Source organism: Amblyomma mixtum, chromosome 2 (genome assembly GCF_055824585.1).
Source record: "Amblyomma mixtum isolate Tamu chromosome 2, ASM5582458v1, whole genome shotgun sequence".
NCBI classification, from domain to species: domain Eukaryota; kingdom Metazoa; phylum Arthropoda; class Arachnida; order Ixodida; family Ixodidae; genus Amblyomma; species Amblyomma mixtum.
The window spans coordinates 211196893-211215770 of NC_143013.1; the positions used below are offsets into that span (position 1 = coordinate 211196893).

At 45.8% G+C, this 18878-nt stretch overlaps 1 protein-coding gene and 1 long non-coding RNA gene across 2 annotated transcripts in view; both read left to right on the plus strand.

The window, feature by feature from the left end:
- Window positions 1-18878, plus strand: part of LOC149362450 (uncharacterized) — a 103444-nt gene that overhangs the window by 64784 nt on the left and 19782 nt on the right. The window lies entirely within an intron of this gene.
- On the plus strand, window positions 6870-12399 carry LOC149362451 (uncharacterized). Its single transcript, XM_089573062.1, has one exon. The coding sequence runs from the start codon at window positions 7034-7036 to the stop codon at window positions 8231-8233; it is 1200 nt and encodes a 399-aa protein (XP_089429188.1). The 5' UTR covers window positions 6870-7033; the 3' UTR covers window positions 8234-12399.

Genomic DNA, 18878 nt, shown 5'->3' on the forward strand with positions numbered 1-18878 from the left:
GCTGCAAATGCACAGACTATAGAATAATAAAACAACGTACAAGTGCTCAGCTCCAACAGTCCGTGTGGGGCGGCAGGATAACCTTCCGGTTTTGAGTCGCTGTCACTCCAGCGGTTAACGCTGCACGATTCGTGTGCGCTTCGGCATGCCCTCATCGGTGGAAAGGTCCGAGAGTGTAGCGAGCCAGTTCAAGCTTCTTCCGCCCTTCTACATATGTGCCTAAAACAAAAAAAGATAAGCTTGATCTCTGCTGTCATTTCAAAATCAGCAGTATATTCTTAACTAGTATTCCTTTCACGCTTGAAGCGTACTCCATGAAGTCAGTCGGATGTGAGGGAATCCTCGCGCTGCACCACCAGCTTTTATGGCTTTGTCCGCATTGACATTAGGCCACAGGCATTTGTCGGCATTTACCCACATGCATGGGACTAACTCCACTTCGCATGTGTCTTTAAATTCCACAATTGCGTACATGCCTGAAATATGTAAAGAGTGAAGCAATAATTTACTATATGGTAGCTGAGATTTTATCCCAAGATGACTTACCTTGTTCGTCGTACCGATGTGGCGATGTTGACAGCCAGGCAATGTTACACACGCACAACAATGCAGAATTACAGTGAAATGCAGCGTAGCACACCACAGTGAGAACAAATACAAAATGCGAATTAGCCATATGGCGCTCCTTCAAGGAGGAAACACACACAAAAAAAATTGTTTCGGGTTCAGTTTAGTAAAAATGTCATTGAAATGAAAATAAATGAACACGGCGAACATGCAAGGAACAACTAAACTAACCTTAAATGTAAAAAAATGAATACTGAGACTACTGGAACACATCCATATTTAAAAAGAACAAGTACTGTATCTGTGTCTTCGTGTGGGACGAAAAAGAAACACTCCTGCTTCTCGAAAAAGTTGCCCTTTATATATATGGACTTGGGTCAGAAAAGAAATGTGTTGCAGTGTGAAAACTGCTTTAAGATTGAAGAAGCACAACAGACGTAGCGGGGCAAGTGCAGCAGAAATTCCTTTTGCACAGGAAATGGCCATGGTGGCTACGGTAGTCTATAGTGTGTATGCCCCGAGATATTGCGAGGTGTGGGGTGCATTGAGTGCATGACGACGGCACCGAGCACAGGCAAGGTCGGCACATCACACAACGGGGCGGCCAGTGTAAGTGGCATCACATACTGACGTTGGCACTGCGGAGACTGCGCCTCCAGCTGCGAACAAAACACAGGCCACTCTCGGCGAGGTTCTTTGGAAGATACACGAGGAGAGAGAGGAGTGCAGGGAGAGAATTCAGAGCTCAGAAACTAAATAAAAGCTGTCCTTATGTTGTGCATTTTTGTCCTTGTTTTTAAGAAAATGATTGCGCCAAAGCGCGCCGTTTCACTTCTCCAAGTTGCCTCAGCAGTCTTTAGGTCGTGGTGTGTCATCTTGTGGTATGTATGCTTGTTGGTCGTCGGTCAACTGCTTCTCATGGTTCTCACCTTCCTGCATTATGCAAATATTGTGTAGCACGCAGCAGGCGATAATGAATTCTGCGGCCCTCTCTATGCGGTGAAACTTGAGATGCAGCAACTGCTGAAATCTGCATTTCAGAACGCCGAAAGTCGTTCTCGTGCAGTCATGTGTCGTCCATGGTCACAGAATGCCTCCATTATTAACTCGTGGAGAGGGTAGGCAGCATCTCTGAGAACATGGAAGTGGCCCGCTTCACATGCTGCCGGCAACTTCTCAGTCAGGAAAGAGTAACTGGAAACGTTGGTGTCGTGGAACTGTCCCGTGGGACCACAAAACACGTCTGTAAACATTCTTCTCTCGTTACAAACTTCTTGGAAAGCATAAGTAGGCATGTCATGCCTGTCGACAAAACTGGCCTTGACTTTCTTGTCTGGACTCCGCGTAGGAATGTGGCTGCCGTCAAGAGCTCCGAGCACGTCTGGAAATCCAGCGATCTAAAAAAAGAATTCTTCGGCTGTCTTCTGAGGTGTTCCGCCATCCCAATAATTTTTTGGAAACAAGCTCGAGTCTTCGAACTGCGTTGTCTGTCGTTTTGGTCAGGCGAAAATGTCTCCGAAACTGAAAGTAGACACCAGGAACAAATGAAAAAATAGACAAATAGCGGGACATGACAGATGGCAGCAAAAAACTGCTGTTATTAAACATACCTCTTCATCGCTGCATTGTGGCGCTATGCTGATCACAAAGTTCGCACTTTCGGCTACTGGTACAGGCAGTCGTGCTCATGATTAGCGGTGGTGACTAGGTCATCTTCATTCTCCGATTAACTGCTGGAGTGCAACAATGCAAGCTTAAGGCCAGCGCGACAATTCGAAACGATAACAATTCGCGACAATAACTTGAAAGTCAACATGCCGTTGTTCTGGAAGCTGCTGTAGCAGTTCCTCTTGCACCCTGAGCTCTGCTGCATGCTTCTCTGCTTTGCGGCTTGATTCTGCCTCCTTCAAACGTACCTCGGTGAGGGTTCGTTCTCTTTCCCATGTAAGCTGGCTTTCCTCAAGAGCCAAACGCCGTGATTTGATCACACAACTCAACACAACTCAACTTGGAGCTCCCAAGGATTTGTATAATTTCCACTTAATTACTGACTGATATGCACAGAAGCGTACCGTAATGTTCTTAAATTATTTCTTCACATTTAGTTATTATGGATAACTCGCTCTCTGGACTTTTGGTCGGAAAGCAAAGTATCCATATTAACGAGGAACAACTAAGAAGTATTTCAGAATTAAGGGACTGAAAGCAAGAGGGCAAGAAGCACTGTAGTGCTTTAGATGAACATTACATTTTTCCTGTTCTGCATGATGACAAGTATTGAAAACGACTGGCCGAAGTCCTGCACTGCGCTACCATAACGGCCATAATGAGGTAATTGCAGGGTTCCAAAGCTTTGTTATAATGAGGTTCAGCTCTGTTGCACTCCCGATATTCCAGAAGCAGGAATGCATGGAGGTTGAGCCAGACGCTGGTGTCTCACAAGCATATACAATGAAGTAAACATTTTTCAACCCGTGGATGTTGCATTCAATGATTTATTGATCGTTGTGCTAAACTGCATTTCACACAGTGTGGTAAACTTTATTGTTCATGTCGTCCCTTAATGAGAGGACCCTTCAGGTTGCAGAGACCACCACAAACGAATACAGTGTCGTCAATATACTTTTTTGATTTTATGGGGAGCACCTGCTTAAAGATTCTATATGTCTTTATGCTGTTTATGGCTCTCTCCACATGTATACGAACTGAGGCAATGCGCCTAGTCTTTGTCACCTCCTCTTGTGATAATTGCTTCTTTCCTACGAAATGAAAAATGAACAAAATGTGGAGACATCAATAAAAGATAAGCATCAAACATTTTGTTCTGTGCGTGCATTTCAAGAAGCTTTCGGACAGTACCATGACCTTTTGTGAAAGCAGGCACATTCATTCTGATCTCTTGGACCTCAAGATCTCAAGATGTGGTTTCAGCTTGAAGCCTCTATCGGCCATTATTTGGTCGCCTGGTAGTAGGTGTTCATCTACCCCAGATTTTCTTACAATAAGTTTGTCTGAGGCCCTCCTACCGAATGCATTCGACACAAACATGATGTGCCCATGAGGAGCAATGGCTATCAAAAACTTGATTGTATTAGCCGCCTTGTAGGCACTATAGCTCTGTGCTCTAGCCATAAGCTTTTTTGGCCTTTGAAAGACTACTTCTGTGCAATAAAATATGCATGTGGTGTATTCATATCCACATTTCTTGAAACTTGTGGGCATATTGGCCTGTAGCCTTGTCCTGGGCAACCATATAATGACATCTTCCATGATTTTCGCTAGGTTCGTGAGAACTGCGAAAATGAGGGAGGCAGTTGCAATTGATATGCCAAATGTCCTTGCCAGGTCTCCATACAGAAGACCTAGCCTCAGTCGCATCAGTGTCAGCAGCAGCTGTTCTTCTATGGATAGTGTCCTCCTTTCTGTCTGTGAATGCGCTTTGGGGGCAGAAACCAACATTTCGAATGCTGACACTGGTATGCCTGTAGAAATCAATAGAGAGTTTTAGTTGGGCGGGTTTACGGCCAGTGGATACGTCGCGCAAGAAAAGAGTTTTAGCCCGGCGGAACCCTCAGCAGCTCTAGCGGAGTGCTCTGCTGTCTCATCTAGTGGTCAAAAGTGGAGTTAGTGTGATAGCGGAGCACTCCGTTGCCCCGTCTAGTTATAAAACAATTTTTATACCCTGAGCTTGGCGCATGATAGCCTTAGTCGCTTATGCGCCATAAAACACAGCACCACCATCAAAAATCAGTGAAACAAAGAACCACTGCTGACTCATCCCGGAAATTCTCCATGCTGGCCAATTGTCGCTTCAGAGCTGCGTTTTCAATGCGAAGCAACTCATTCTCACTCTGCAGCTTCTCAACAATGGATGAAGTACTTGGAGGGTCGGGCTGCAGAAATATTTAGCACATATGATGCTAAATCCACTGCTAAATCATCTCCACTGCCATATAGCACAACACAGAAAACTTAACCAAGAAGAAATGAAGTGCATGATAAACTCGCTGAAGCTGGGCTAGAAGAGTTTTCATGAGAAATGAAGTGCATGATAAACTCGCTGAAGCTGGGCTAGAAGAGTTTTCATGATGTGCAGAACAGCACAAAATTAGTCAAAGACAACATGAAGGTCAACGGCTAGATATTTGTCCACTTTTCTTGCTCTCTGCTGCCCAGTCTCTTGCACATAAAAAAAGTCAATCTTCTTGACACACAGGGCATAACTTGCTAGCTCTTCAATTCCAATTCAGGTGGGTTCACACCATGGACCATTTGCCCAAGGTGCTACATGATGTTTCATTGTGACGGGTGGCAGGAGCGGATCAGGCATGCACACGGTATTTCACTATATAACGTTAATGACCATCACAAGCCAAGTTACAAGTTGAATGTCACATGATGCCTAGTCTGCAGGTCCATCGTGTGAATCCACACTTAAAGTTGGTCACAACTGAAAATTTATGGTTTATGGGGGTTTAACATCCCAAAGCGACTGAGGCTATGAGAGACGCCGTAGTGAAGGGCTCCGGAAATTTCCATCACCTGGGGTTCTTTAACGTGCACTGACATCGCACAGTACACGGGCCTCTAGAATTTTGGCTCCATCGAAATTCGACCACTGTGGCCGGGATCGAACCTGTGTCTTTCAGGTCAGCAGCAGAGCACCATAACCATCGAGCCACCGCGGCGGCGCAAGTGAAAATTGACTGGTGGCACTAGGAGGGCAGTGACACAGTGGTATCACTGGACTAAATAATGTGGTTTTGATCTTTGAGGCATTGCTCCACAAACTCAAACACCCAGGCAGATTAGGAGGCTCTATCTCTTTGCCAAGTGTTGTCTGCTACCAGATTCATCACCATCTTCGGGCTGTCATTTGGTTAAGCAAATTTTTCCACGGCATACAAAAGCACTGACAACTTTTGCAACCATAAAAAGCCACTGTCAACACAAAACTGTACATGAGTGTTCCGAAAATATACCATGTTCTGGTTTCCACGATAAGTCACCAGAAGTTCCTTTGCTGCCATCATCACACCAATCACATAACGCACAGCCCTCTTGTTCAGCACAATGCAATAAGAACAAAGCAACAAAGTTTTTAAAACTGAACTTCCCCTATGCTTTTGATCACTACATGAAAACTTGACCCGTTCATTTTTACTTGTTTTGGGGCAAAAGGATTTCCTTTTTCAAGGATATCTTCGTGTGTTAATTAGCTGCTCATGCTCACAAAATGGCCAAGATAAACTCTACATCACTTTTGTCTGCTCAGGAACATCATATATTTCACTTATACAGAAAATTTTATTTACCAAAGAAAAAAGAATTTGTTTTCAAATTAACAAAGTGCCCCAAATTTTGAAAAAAAAAATTGGAGAACGAGAAGCCCAATGCCTACATATAAGCATGCAGCTTTTTCAAAATACATGTTTTAGACAATTGTTAGAGTCGGCGCACGAACTGAAATAAACAACTGGCTGCCCAGCTCACACTGCCTAGGGCACAATGGGCTACTTAATTCAGACAGTAGCAATGCACATAATGGTGTCAATACAATGAACCTATAGAAGACAACAGGTTGCATTAAAGGGACCATAATAGCTGCTGCAGTGGCTCAGTGGTTACGGTGCTAGGCTGCTGACCTGAAAAACACAGGTTCGATCCCAGCCGTGGCAGTCGCATTTCGATGGAGGCGAAATGCTAGAGGCCCGTGCACTGTGCAATGTCAGTGCACATTAAAGAACCCCAGGTGGTCGAAAGAAAATGTTTTGGCTACACCACAATAGCTACTACACTATATGCTGCAACAAAACAACCACACATTTGACTGTCACTGGCATTGTCAACGAAGCAAACCAAGCAGTGCCTTTACGCCTTTACTTCTATACATAGCTTGCACATGACATCACTTCCGCCTCCAGCAAGCGCTGGCAGCAATGCTGCGGAACCATTTGGCTATCCGCAGGGACATCCCCGCAGGGGGATGATGGTGAGCATGTGTCACCACGGACCCGAGCATCCGCGCTTAGCCGTGCGTGGCATCGCCGTGTCCGGGGAAAAGGGGATCCTGGTGGTTGAGCCGATGCCGAGCGTTTGGACCTTTAAGGCCCCTCGGCGGAGGCAACACACCACTTTGGCCCCAGCTTCCTGTAGACGGCACCTCCGGCCTGACCCGACCGGGGGAAATCGGCAGTCGCCTTTTCCTTTCCTCCCCTCTATCTTTCACTTTCCTATCTCTTTCTTACAACTCTCCTGTCTCCTCCTGTTTTCTTCGTTTTTTCCTCTTTTACCTGGCGGCGAGGGTTAACCGTGTGTGACCAACTACCCTGAGTTGAGTCATATTAGGTTATAGTTGAGGTGTACAGCTGGCGTGGGCAGGACTTGCGTGCAAGTTCCTGTCCCGTCCCCGTGTTGGGCTCGATGGTGGGTGGCTGCCACCACAGCTGAATAACAATTTTCTTTTATGGATTCCTTTCCTCAAACAAATGATCGCCCTCAGAAACGAGGGCGGACCGATGTCACTGCGCAGTTCCTGCAAAAAAAAGAAGTCTTCCCCAGATACCATGTTGTACATAGTGAGGTAACAGAAAAGCAAGCAAGAATCATCTCTCCTTTCATAGTTTCCAAGTCTCTGACAGAATCACTGGGCCTTGGCTACAAGGTGTCGAAGCTAGCCAGTGGGGACCTACTACTGCAAATCAAAGACAAAACACAGTTTTCCAAGCTCTCAAACATAGCAACCTTTGGAGAAATACCTGTTTCCGTCAGTGCCCACAGATCCCTCAACACTGTCAAAGGTGTCATCTCAGAACAAGACTTTCTCACCCTGACTGAAGAAGAAATGCTGGAAGGTCTCAAAGACCAGAATGTCACAAATGTCCAGCGCATAAAAATCCGAAAAGATGACAAAGAAATTCCAACAAAGCACTTAGTTCTCTCTTTTGCGTCCAGCCAACTCCCCGAAACCATAGAGGTAGGTTATATGAAAATAGCAGTCAGACCATACATCCCAAATCCTCGCCGGTGTTTCAAGTGCCAGAGATTTGGCCATGGATCCCAGAGTTGTCGTGGCCGCCAAACTTGTGCTAAATGTTCATCACACGATCATGAGTCTGAAAATTGCAATGCAGCACCGCAGTGCCCTAACTGTGAAGGGGATCACCCCGCGTACTCGAGGTCGTGTCCGACCTGGAAAAAAGAAAAGGAAATAATAACCATCAAAACAAAAGAAAACATAACTTTCAAAGAAGCACGTCAACGATTCAGTCAAACACAAGGCACATTCCTCTTCACAGCAAGAACAAATTTCGCCGATGTGGTGCGACGGGGCGGGGCATCACACCAGGCTTCGGCACCTGTCCAGGCCACACGCAGTGAGCCTGGGGCAGGGCCATCCGCGCCCCGGGCAGATGCAGTGAAAGCTGCTCTGCCACTTTCGAAGAAGGGCCCGCCGGCCTCCGGGTTGGCAGCCCGCAAGGCTTCCCCCAGTCGGGAGAGGCCTACAAACCGCACACCCGTGGGTTCTCCGCGGACCTCCAGAGCCTCTAGCGAGGCGATGGACACAACGCCAAACTCGCCCCCGCTTCAGCGGCGGCGCAGCTCGCTTGAGCGAAAAAGAAAAGACAAGAGCCCAGTAATGGCACCCCCAAATCCTCTACTGTAACTTCCTTACGACACTCCCAAAAATCATCCAACATGGCGTTCCTTATACATTGGAACTGTCGTGGAGCATTAAATAACTATTCTGATATAAAAGAACTTCTAAACACATTTTCCCCTATGGCTTTATGCCTACAGGAGACAAACTTAGGTCCCAAACACCAGAATATCCTAAAGAAGTATCAAGTCTTTCGGTGCGACCGAGAGCAAGCTGATAGGCTCTCAGGAGGTGTTGCTATTATTGTGCAGAGTGGAGTTGCAACCCGTGAAATCAAGATAAAAACCAAGTATGAAGCTGTTGCAGTCACCGTCCTCCATTTTAAAACCATCACCATATGCTCGGTATATCTACAGCCGCAACTATCAGTAACACTGCATGACTTAGAAACACTTTTACAACAGCTACCAGAGCCGTATCTGGTAGTCGGTGATTTTAATGCGCATTCCTCTTATTGGGGCAGCGAACAAACAGATACTAGAGGCCGTATTTTAGAAGATTTTATTCTATGCAACAATGTCTGCTTACTAAATACAGGGAAACAAACGTATTGCAGTCCCAGCACTAGAAAAATGAGCTGTTTAGACCTGTCTTTTAGTTCGCCTTCTATTTTTAATGATTTTAACTGGGATGTTTTAGACAATCCGTATGGAAGCGACCACCTACCAGTTATCATTAACATGTCATCACCACCATCAGTAACCCTGACAAAACCACGCCGCTGGAAGCTTCATTTAGCCGACTGGGAACTTTTCCGAGCTGAGGCCAGCCTCGATAAAATATCCACAGAGTATTCTAGTATAGATGAACTCAACGAAATATTTACCTCATGTATTATTGCTGCAGCACAATTAGCCATTCCTCAGACTTCGGGAACGGTACGACCAGGCCATAAACCCTGGTACACACAAACATGTAGAGAAGCAAAACAGAAACAAAATAAAGCCTGGGGGATTTTCCGACGATACCCAACGCAGGAAAACTTTATAAATTTTAAAAAAGCGAAAGCTAATGCCCGGTATATACGCCGCATAGCTGAAAAAGAATCATGGCAAAAGTTTGTGTCATCAATAAAGAGCTCAATTACGTCGAAAAAAATGTGGGAACAAGTGCGTAGATTAAATGGGTGCTTCTCCGCTTTCACAATCCCTTTTCTGACAGACCCCGACAGACAAACAAACATCAAAGAACAGGCAGACATTTTGGGAGAGCACTTCTCTCAAGTTTCTAGTTCCCTCCACTATACCGACTCATTTCTAAAATACAAAAACACTGCTGAAAAACAAAGACTTCCCACGAATAGCAGGTTGAATGAGACATACAACAGTTTAATAACGTTTGAAGAAATCAATAGAGTACTCTGCACCGGAAAGCAAACAGCACCCGGGCCTGATAAAGTCCATTATGAGATGTTAGCCCATCTTTCAGAACCTGCCGTAGAAGCACTTTTAAAGTTTTTTAATAAAATATGGGTCTCCGGGAAGCTACCTGAGGAATGGAAGAAAGCAGTAATTGTACCTTTCCTTAAACCCGGAAAGCCACCAAGTTCCCCCGGTAGTTATAGACCCATAGCGCTCACAAGTTGTCTTGCCAAAACTTTTGAAAGTGTTCTTAATATCCGGTTAATGTTCGTCCTTGAATCCCGTACACTGCTTGATATACATCAATGCGGTTTTAGGAAAGCGTGCTCAACGGCCGATCATCTAGTCCGCCTTGAAAATACAGTACGAGAGGCGTTTATTCACGGACAACACTGCCTGGCAGTTTTTTTCGACATGGAAAAAGCTTACGACACCACATGGAGGTTCGGTATTCTTCGTGACCTTGCAGATCTAGGCATCTGCGGCAGGATGCTAAACTGCATAAAGGATTTCCTCTCTGACCGTTCATTCCAAGTCCGCCTTGGCTCAACACTCTCGAAAAATTTTAGTCAAGAAAATGGAGTGCCCCAGGGGTGTATTCTGAGTACAACTCTCTTTATTGTGAAAATGAATTCTCTTGCGAAAATAATGCCAAAGTCTATTATGTATTCTACATACGTTGATGATCTCCAAATAGCGTACACCTCCACGAACCTCTCAACATGTGAACGACAAATACAGCTGACGTTAAACAAACTGGCAATTTGGGCTGAAAAAAATGGTTTCAAGTTTTCCCCTCAAAAAACAGTCGCCGTTCTTTTTTCACTGAAGAGAGGCTTACAGACCGACCCCACACTCCACTTAAATGAAACAGTGCTGCCTATTAAAAAGGAGCATAAATTTTTGGGCGTAACATTTGACAGAAAACTTACATTCCTACCCCACATAAATAACCTAAAAAAGAAAGCCACTAAATCACTTAACATAATGAAAGTACTGTCTCGAAAACACTGGGGGTCTGATAGAGCATGCCTCCTACACATCTATCGCTCCTTGACACGTTCCATCTTAGACTACGGATGCGTAGTGTACGGATCAGCACGGCCATCTTATCTGAAGAAACTAGACCCTACGCATAACTCAGGCCTTCGCCTTTCATGCGGCGCTTACAGAACATCGCCCATAACCAGTCTCTACGTCGAGACAAATGAACCCCCACTAGAAGTCAGAAGAAACGCCCTTACATGTACATATGTTTTCAAAGTGAGATCCTTGCCAAAACACATCTGTTATTCCATCGTAACAAAGTGCCCTTCTAGAGTAATATTCAGGAACAAACCACAAGCTACCAGGCCTCTGATTTTAAGGTTCGAAGAGATATGCCAGAATCTTGGCATAGCTGACACATTACCTAACATGGCTCAAAGACGGGACCCACTTGCCCCATGGAATAATTTTCACACCGACTGCGATCTCACGCTTACACAGTTCCGAAAAACACAAACTCCCTCACAACACATCATCCAAGAATTCCTCGCACTCGAGGAAAGGTACAGTGGCTTTGAAACTTTTTATACTGACGGTTCAAAAACAGCCGATTGTGTTGGAAGTGCCGTAGTACAAGGAAGATGGGAAAAAATAATAAGACTTCCGCAGTATGCATCCATCTTCACTGCTGAATGTTATGCCATCTGGGTTGCGGTAGAGAAAATAGTAAATGAGAACATAAGCAACAGCGTTATTTTCACAGATTCGCTCAGTGTACTCACAGCGCTTCACATCAGAAATGCAGTCACGCCACTACTCGGCGACATCATATATAACATAATAACAGCCACTGCCCACGGACTAAACGTCAAATTCTGTTGGGTCCCTAGCCACGTCGGTATAAAAGGAAATGAAAGAGCAGACGTATGCGCAGCTCAAGCCCGGAACAAACAAATCGAGAAAGTAGATTTACCGTTTAAGGATTACATGAAATTAGTACATTTTAAACTAAGGGATAAATGGCAGGCAACATGGAATAATACAATAAATAATAAACTCCACTTGGTTAAGCCTGTGTTGGGCGAATGGAAAACATGTACTCACCAGGAACGCATTAAGGAAGTCATTTTATGCCGTCTTCGCATAGGACACACACACCTCACACACAACTTCATACTAACAAAACAAGACAAACCTATATGTGATGCATGCGGAGACGACCTCACCGTGAACCATTTGCTATACTCATGTCGAAAGCTCGAAACACTGAGGAAGAAACATTTCACACGGTTTTACAACGAACAAATCCCTTTTCATCCATCACTGGTTTTGGGAGAGAATGCACTTGTCGACTTGTCTTGCACATTTAACTTTTTACAAGAAGCAAATATTCTAAACAAACTATAGGTTACAACAACTCTAACACATAAATTCTAGAAACATGCATTTAACCCCGTGCTTTACAATTTATTGACATACCTCATCTTGCCTTACTTGTTTTGAAACACCTCAGCCACTGTCTCATTCCTGAGAAGATGGCTGAGGTCCCTATTCCATCGGGTGGGAACCTCGAGATCCTTGTCCAGCCAAGGATGGCTGCTGAGGTTACCGACCCTATTTAAATCTTTTACCATCAGTCACTTCTGCAATTCTCTCATATTTTTACTAGGTTGCAGGAATTAACTTTTTAGGCCATTTACACCGCCGTTCATTTAGACTTTTGTACAACATCCTATATAAAACAATTTTATACCCTGAGCTTGGCGCATGATAGCCTTAGTCGCTTATGCGCCATAAAACAAAACAAAACACACACACACACACAAACATTTGGCTATCCCCACCTGTTCGCCCTGTGATGCCCGACTGCTCCTGGGATGCTTTGAATTATTTTCTTAAACTTTTCGGGCGTGATGCTTATTCCACACAGGAATGAGCCATTCAGTACAGCTACTGTTCTGAACTTGTTCGATCGGTGCGCGTACACTATGTTGATGTGTTCCCTACAGTGACCCACGGGGATATCGTGTACTCTTCCAGCTTTGGGACGTTGGAAGAAATGAAAGCCTTCAAATCATTGGAGTTCGTGTTAGTCGCTCAAAGTTCGTGTTAATTGGCTTCTCCTTTCACCTGGAGCTGTCGCTATGGTTGGAGCAGCCAAGAGTGGCACACAAAACCATATTGAAGCTACGTATGGACGAGAACCAACACGATGCCAGCTAACAGAAACGATCTGGCAGTGTGGTTTGGCAGCATGGCCGACTTACATCCCATGGGCGCTGGATGTGACATCGGTGCAAGCTATGTATATACCCTGCACTGCGAGTCAGCTAAACCGTGCCCTTTCATTATATGCAGCCAGACTGACAATGATTCCGCACTTTTCTCTTCAGGTATCACATCTCATTCCACCACACACTTAGACATTGTCATTCTCAACTTAACACAGAGCACGTCAAGAATTAAAGTAAGGGAAACATCATATTTCAATATGATCAACATAACAGGCTCTCAATGTTATGCTTGATTAAGCAGTGAAATAATGCAACCTAGTTACTTTTGCTTAGAAGAGCTAGCTTTTTATGACGTGCTACCATTTTCTGATACTTCATTTTTAAAGGCTTCCAGCTAGATTTTTGGTGCAAGTAGTGCATATATCTCACTGGCCTTACAGGCACTAACATGCCAGCATTTTGAATGCAGAACTTGGAGAAGTTCACTTAATTGCCAATCAAGTCTGACTAAAAAAAAAATTTTAAACACAGCTCAATTTCTTTTTTCTGTGGCCTACATGCGCACATCACAAAACCAAAATGAAAGATACAATGGCGCAGACAAACACACACACGAGAAGGCCGAGAAAGACAAGGGCACGCGGCCCATCTAGCCCATCTACAAGTTTTGCTAAAATGAAAGATGCCACTCAAATTTCTTACACTGCACTGCTCCGATTCAGCTCCGTCGGCCACTTGTACCGAATCCTGTGACCCGGAACTCGCTGCAAGGCGTGCGCGCTTGCGCTCCAGTACCTTTTTCTTGCCTGCAAACAAACATATCTGATAGCCATCCGCGGCGCACAAATTCATGCGCAGCAACGTCCTACCCGCTCCCATAACAAAAAGCACTACGGCCGTGCTTCCAAACGTGCGGAACCCGCGCACAAAACAACCGTTCAGACGCCTAAAATCTATGAATTCGCACAAACTGGGATGACAGATCAGAAAAGAGTTTACGTACCGACATCCAGCTGGAAGGCCGGCACCGGCTCCTCTTCCCTCGACCAGTGCACATTGACGACGGTGCCCCTCAGTTCCTCCAGCGCGTGTTCGTCGCTCAGCAGCCTGTAGCCTATCGACGCTTCTACTATACTTCTAACGGGATACACGTCCCATTTTTTTTCCGACACCCACTCAACCAAAATGTGGGTCATTGTCACGGCGAGATGGATAATCACGGAGCAGTCAAAAAAAGCAACCACGCCGCCACGCTTCCAAAACACCCAAAAAGAGCGCCAAAGGGCGCCAAGCACACCACGTGACACGCTAGAATATGATGATGATGATAGCCAAGGCGGGGGATTTAGACAGTTTGTCCGCATTCGTTTTCTTTCACGTCATTTCGTATTTTGTTGACATTTTCGTCCTTTCGTGCTCTCGTGTTTATCTGGCTTTTGTAGTAAGAACAATTACATTGACTGACATTTTACATAACAGCCAGAAATAGCGCCAGAATGGGGTAGCGTAAGGAGCACATCACAGAAGTGGGGCAAATTTTTTTGGCGAGCGCCTTCATTCTAATGCTCCTCATAAAGATCAATTAGCTCAGTCGTCGAACTTTTCGAACATCGCACATTCGCTTACCAGCCACAACTGAATGCATGAACTAAGACATTTAAGGCAGGCTTAGAGGCTTTAGTGGTTTACTAAAAAGAGCAGAAACAAGCAGAGCTGGCTCGGTATGAGGTTTTACATTTTTGATCAGCGCGCCTTGGTTGCATTAATGCTCTGCATAAAAAACTGTGAGCTCGATCGTCGAGCCGTCGAGCTTCGCACATATTTATTGGTAAAAAAGAGCAGAAACCAACTGATGTTCCCAGTTCAGGCTCAGCAATGCATTCGTGCGTGCTCATTGGGGAGCCAGTTAACCGCAGCCCACCTCTCCCTCCGAGGCCTCTACGGTCAAAACGCAGTCCAAGACGAGGAATGATTGTAAAACATTTATTTCAATGTGATGGAATTGCAAAATGTACAAAGGATACTTAAGCTCCCACTCAAGGGTATGACGCAATAGCGTAATGGGTTTAGGCTCCATTCTCAGCAGTTTGACGCCTTTGAACGCATTTTTCAATATTTTTCAATTACTTTAAATAATTGATTAATTACACATTCTAAATGTCTTAATTCGCATAATTAATCATTGGCTTTTCATTATGTGCATTTTGACAGCTTTTCCCCGGAGGGAGGCATCTGCAGCATGCAGACGTTGGTGAGTGGCGACACCACGGGGTTAACCCGAGCATCCGCAGGGACATCCCCGGAGGGGGATGATGGTGAACAATGCGTCACCATGGACCCGAGCATCCGCGCTTAGCCGTGCGTGGCATCGCCGTGTCCGGGGAAAAGGGGATCCTGGTGGTTGAGCCGATGCCGAGCGTTTGGACCTTTAACCCTTTCACTGTCACGGACGTACCGGTACGTTTTCGCGCTTCCCCCCACAGTGTCACTGACGTACTGGTACGTTCTCTATCGTGCGTTCAAAATTTCGCGCTTGAGCGCAAAGCTGACGCTCTTGGACTAGCTGCGCCATCTGTTGAATCTTTGTACAAGTTCGTATTTTCGCCCCTTACTGTTTTGGTACGTGTATTGAAGAGTACGGAGCGACTGCCATCCCACCCCTCTCTCTTTGCTGAGTGGCGGGGTCGCTCTGCGTTTGCCGGATCATGACGCGCGCGTGTGGTTATGGGTCCAAGGGTTGTTCTGCCATCTGCCGCTGTTTTGCAGGTTCTTATTTTTCTTCTGTCGGCGTATGAGCTACGGCGCTTCAAGTTCAAGGGCGCGCGCTGTTGCCACTCCGAGAGTCAAAGAGACTGACACATGACTCGATCGCTGCTTTCGCTCTCTCGTCGCACCCTCGCTTGCGGCTGGCAGCAGCAAAAGCAAAGCCCCTCAACTTTGTTTTAGCCTTTTTCCATCTCCCTCTCTCATCTTTATTACACAGCGTCCCATCTCTCTCCGTTTTGCGGGCCACTGAAAGCACACCCCCGCTGCGCGCGGTTACTTTCGGATATGGCTGACCGCGCGGGACCTTCCTCTGCGCATTGGAGTGGTGGCTCTTCAGATTCTAAATACGAGCCAGCGAGCTCGGATTCGGACTCTGACAGCGTCTCATCCGAGGAAGAGGCGAGTTCCGTATTGTCAGATTCTGACGTTGAAACGGCGGGACCATCATCCCGGAAGTGTGCGACACTGGGGGTGCATCACGGGCAGAAACACCCGACAGCGAAAGGGTTAAGGCCCCTCGGCGGAGGCAACACACCACTTTGGCCCCAGCTTCCTGCAGACGGCACCTCCGGCCTGACCCGACCGGGGGAAATCGGCAGTCGCCTTTTCCTGTTCTTCCCTCTATCTTTCACTTTCCTATTTCCTTTCTTACAACTTTCCTGTATCCTCCTCTCTTCTTGGTCTTTTCCTTTTTTCCTGGCGGCGAGGGTTAACCTTGTGTGGCTGACAAACCTGTGTCTCGCCATATTGGGTTATAGTAGTGGTGTACAGCTGGTGTGGGCAGGGCTTGTTTTTCAAGTTCCTGTCCCATCCCCATGTTGGGCTCCGCGGTGGGCGGCTGGCACTGTTGCCGAACACCAAACATTTTTTATGGCTTCCCATTTTTTCAACACGGATCTCCCTCGGAAAAGAGGGCGCACCGAGACATCGAAGTTTTTCACAAAGAATGCAACCACATTCCCACGTTTTCATGTTCACAGCGAAGATGAAGAAAAGACTGCTCGACTCGTATCTCCATTCACTGTTACCAAGACCTTGACAGATGCCATTGGAGAAGGATATAAAATCAAAAAGCTAGCAAATGGCGACCTACTCTTAGAAATTTTGTACAACCATCAACAAGAAAAACTGCCTGAAGTGAAAACCTTTGGAGAAATCCCGATCACAATCAGCCCACACCGGTCGTTGAACACTGTTCGGGGAGTTATCTCGGACGATGACCTCAAATATGTAACTGACGAAGAACTTCTGGAAGGCTTAAAGGAACAAAACGTCACTAATGTATACAGGATAAAAATGAGACGCATCGAGCATCCTCCCAGACTCCGTAGAAATAAGTTATATGAAACACCAACTCAGACAGTATATTCTAAATCCGCGACGCTGCTTCAAGTGCCAAAGGTACGGCCACAGCTCTCAGAGCTACCGGGGCCAACTAACATGCGCGAAATGTGCTTCCCATGAACACGACTCAGAGAAATGTGAAATTGTACCACACCTGTGTGTAAATTGTGAGGGCAGCCATCCTGCGTACTCACGTGCATGCCCAGTTTGGAAACAAGAAACGGAAATTGTGACAGTCAAGGTGAAAGAAAACATAACCTTCAGGGAAGCTCGAAAACGAGTCACATCATCTATGCACAAACCCACCTTCTCCGTTGTGGTGCAACAGGGCACAGCATCACAACGGCCTCTGGCACCTAGCCAGGCCTCACACAGTGAGCCTGGAGCAGGGCCACCCGTGCCCCTGGTGGCTGCAGCTAGCGTTGCGCCACCACCCACGAAAGAGGCCACGCGGACCTCCAGGTCAGCGGGCCCCAAGGCCCCTCCCCCCACGGAGAGGCCAAACACGAAAATAACCGTGCGTCTCGCACGATCGTCCAGCGTATCGGAGGATACGATGGACACAAGTCCAGGCAGCCCCGTGCCATCGACGTCGCAAGGACGGCGGGGCTCCGTAGACCGAAAAAAAAGAGAAGCCCCGTATCAGGGCGCCCGAAAACCTAACCTAGTTCTCCACTATCTACAACATGGCATTCATACACTGGAACTGTAGGGGACTCTTACATAACCTAAACGACATAAAAGATATATTAGCCACGCACTCACCTGTCGCCTTGTGTTTACAAGAGACAAATTTAGGCCCCAAACACGAAAACATTTTGAAACACTAACTTCTTCCGCCGTGACCGAGAAGCAGGCGAGCCGGCTTTCGGGTGGCATAGCCATCATAGTTAAATATGGTATTGCAGCCCGAGAACACAAGCTTAAAACCAGATTAGAAGCCGTGGCAGTCATCCTACACACATTTAAAACAATTACAGTGTGCTGCGTATACATTGACCCTCATCTTAAAATAACAACCCATGACTTAGAAGACCTTTTAGATCAATTACCAGAACCATTTTTGATGATAGGAGATTTTAACGCCCACTCCTGCTTTTGGGGCAGTGAGAAAACCGACACTAGAGGTCAGTTGATTGAAGGTTTTATACTCTGCAATAACATTTGTCTCCTAAATACTGGCAAGCCAACCTATTGTTCTCCTAGCTCAGGAAAAATGAGTTGTATAGATTTATCTTTTAGTTCGTCCTCTATTTTTACAGATTTCAATTGGTATGTTTTAGATAACCCATATGGAAGCGATCATCTACCCATACTAATTAGCTCAGCCAATTCACCCGAAATAATCCCAACTAAACCGCAACGGTGGAAACTGCACCTAGCCAACTGGGCACTGTTCCGTGAAAAAGCCAGCCTAGACAAAATAGTTTCTGACGACCTGAGTGTAGACGAACTTAACGAATTTTTCACGAACTGTATTATTGCTGCTGCACGCCAAGCTATTCCTCAATCCTCCGGAATAGTAAACCAAAATCACAAATATTGGTACACAAAAGAGTGTAAAGAAGCAAAAAAGAGACAAAACAAAGCCTGGGGAACTTTTCGTAGATACCCTACTCAGGAGATTTTTATAAAATTTAAAAAGGCAAGAGCGAAAGCTCGATATATTCGTCGTAGTGCCAAAAAGTCCTCTTGGAAAAATTACGTTTCATCGATAAACAGCTCCACCACATCAAAACAAATGTGGGAGAAGGTCAGAAAGATAAATGGCAACTACTCTCCATTCACAATCCCCCTTCTGACAGCTCCCGGTGTACAGACGAGTTTAGAAGAACAGGCAGATATTTTAGGCGACTATTTTTCTACCATTTCCAGCTCATCCCACTACACAGCAGCTTTTCTAAAACACAAAAACACAGCGGAGAAGCAAAGACTGCCGACAGGTTGTGGTACAAATGA

What these genes read in the sequence shown, in the direction of transcription:
- LOC149362451 (XM_089573062.1), top strand. Translation starts at nt 7,034, where the DNA reads ATGGATTCCTTTCCTCAAACAAATGATCGCCCTCAGAAACGAGGGCGG.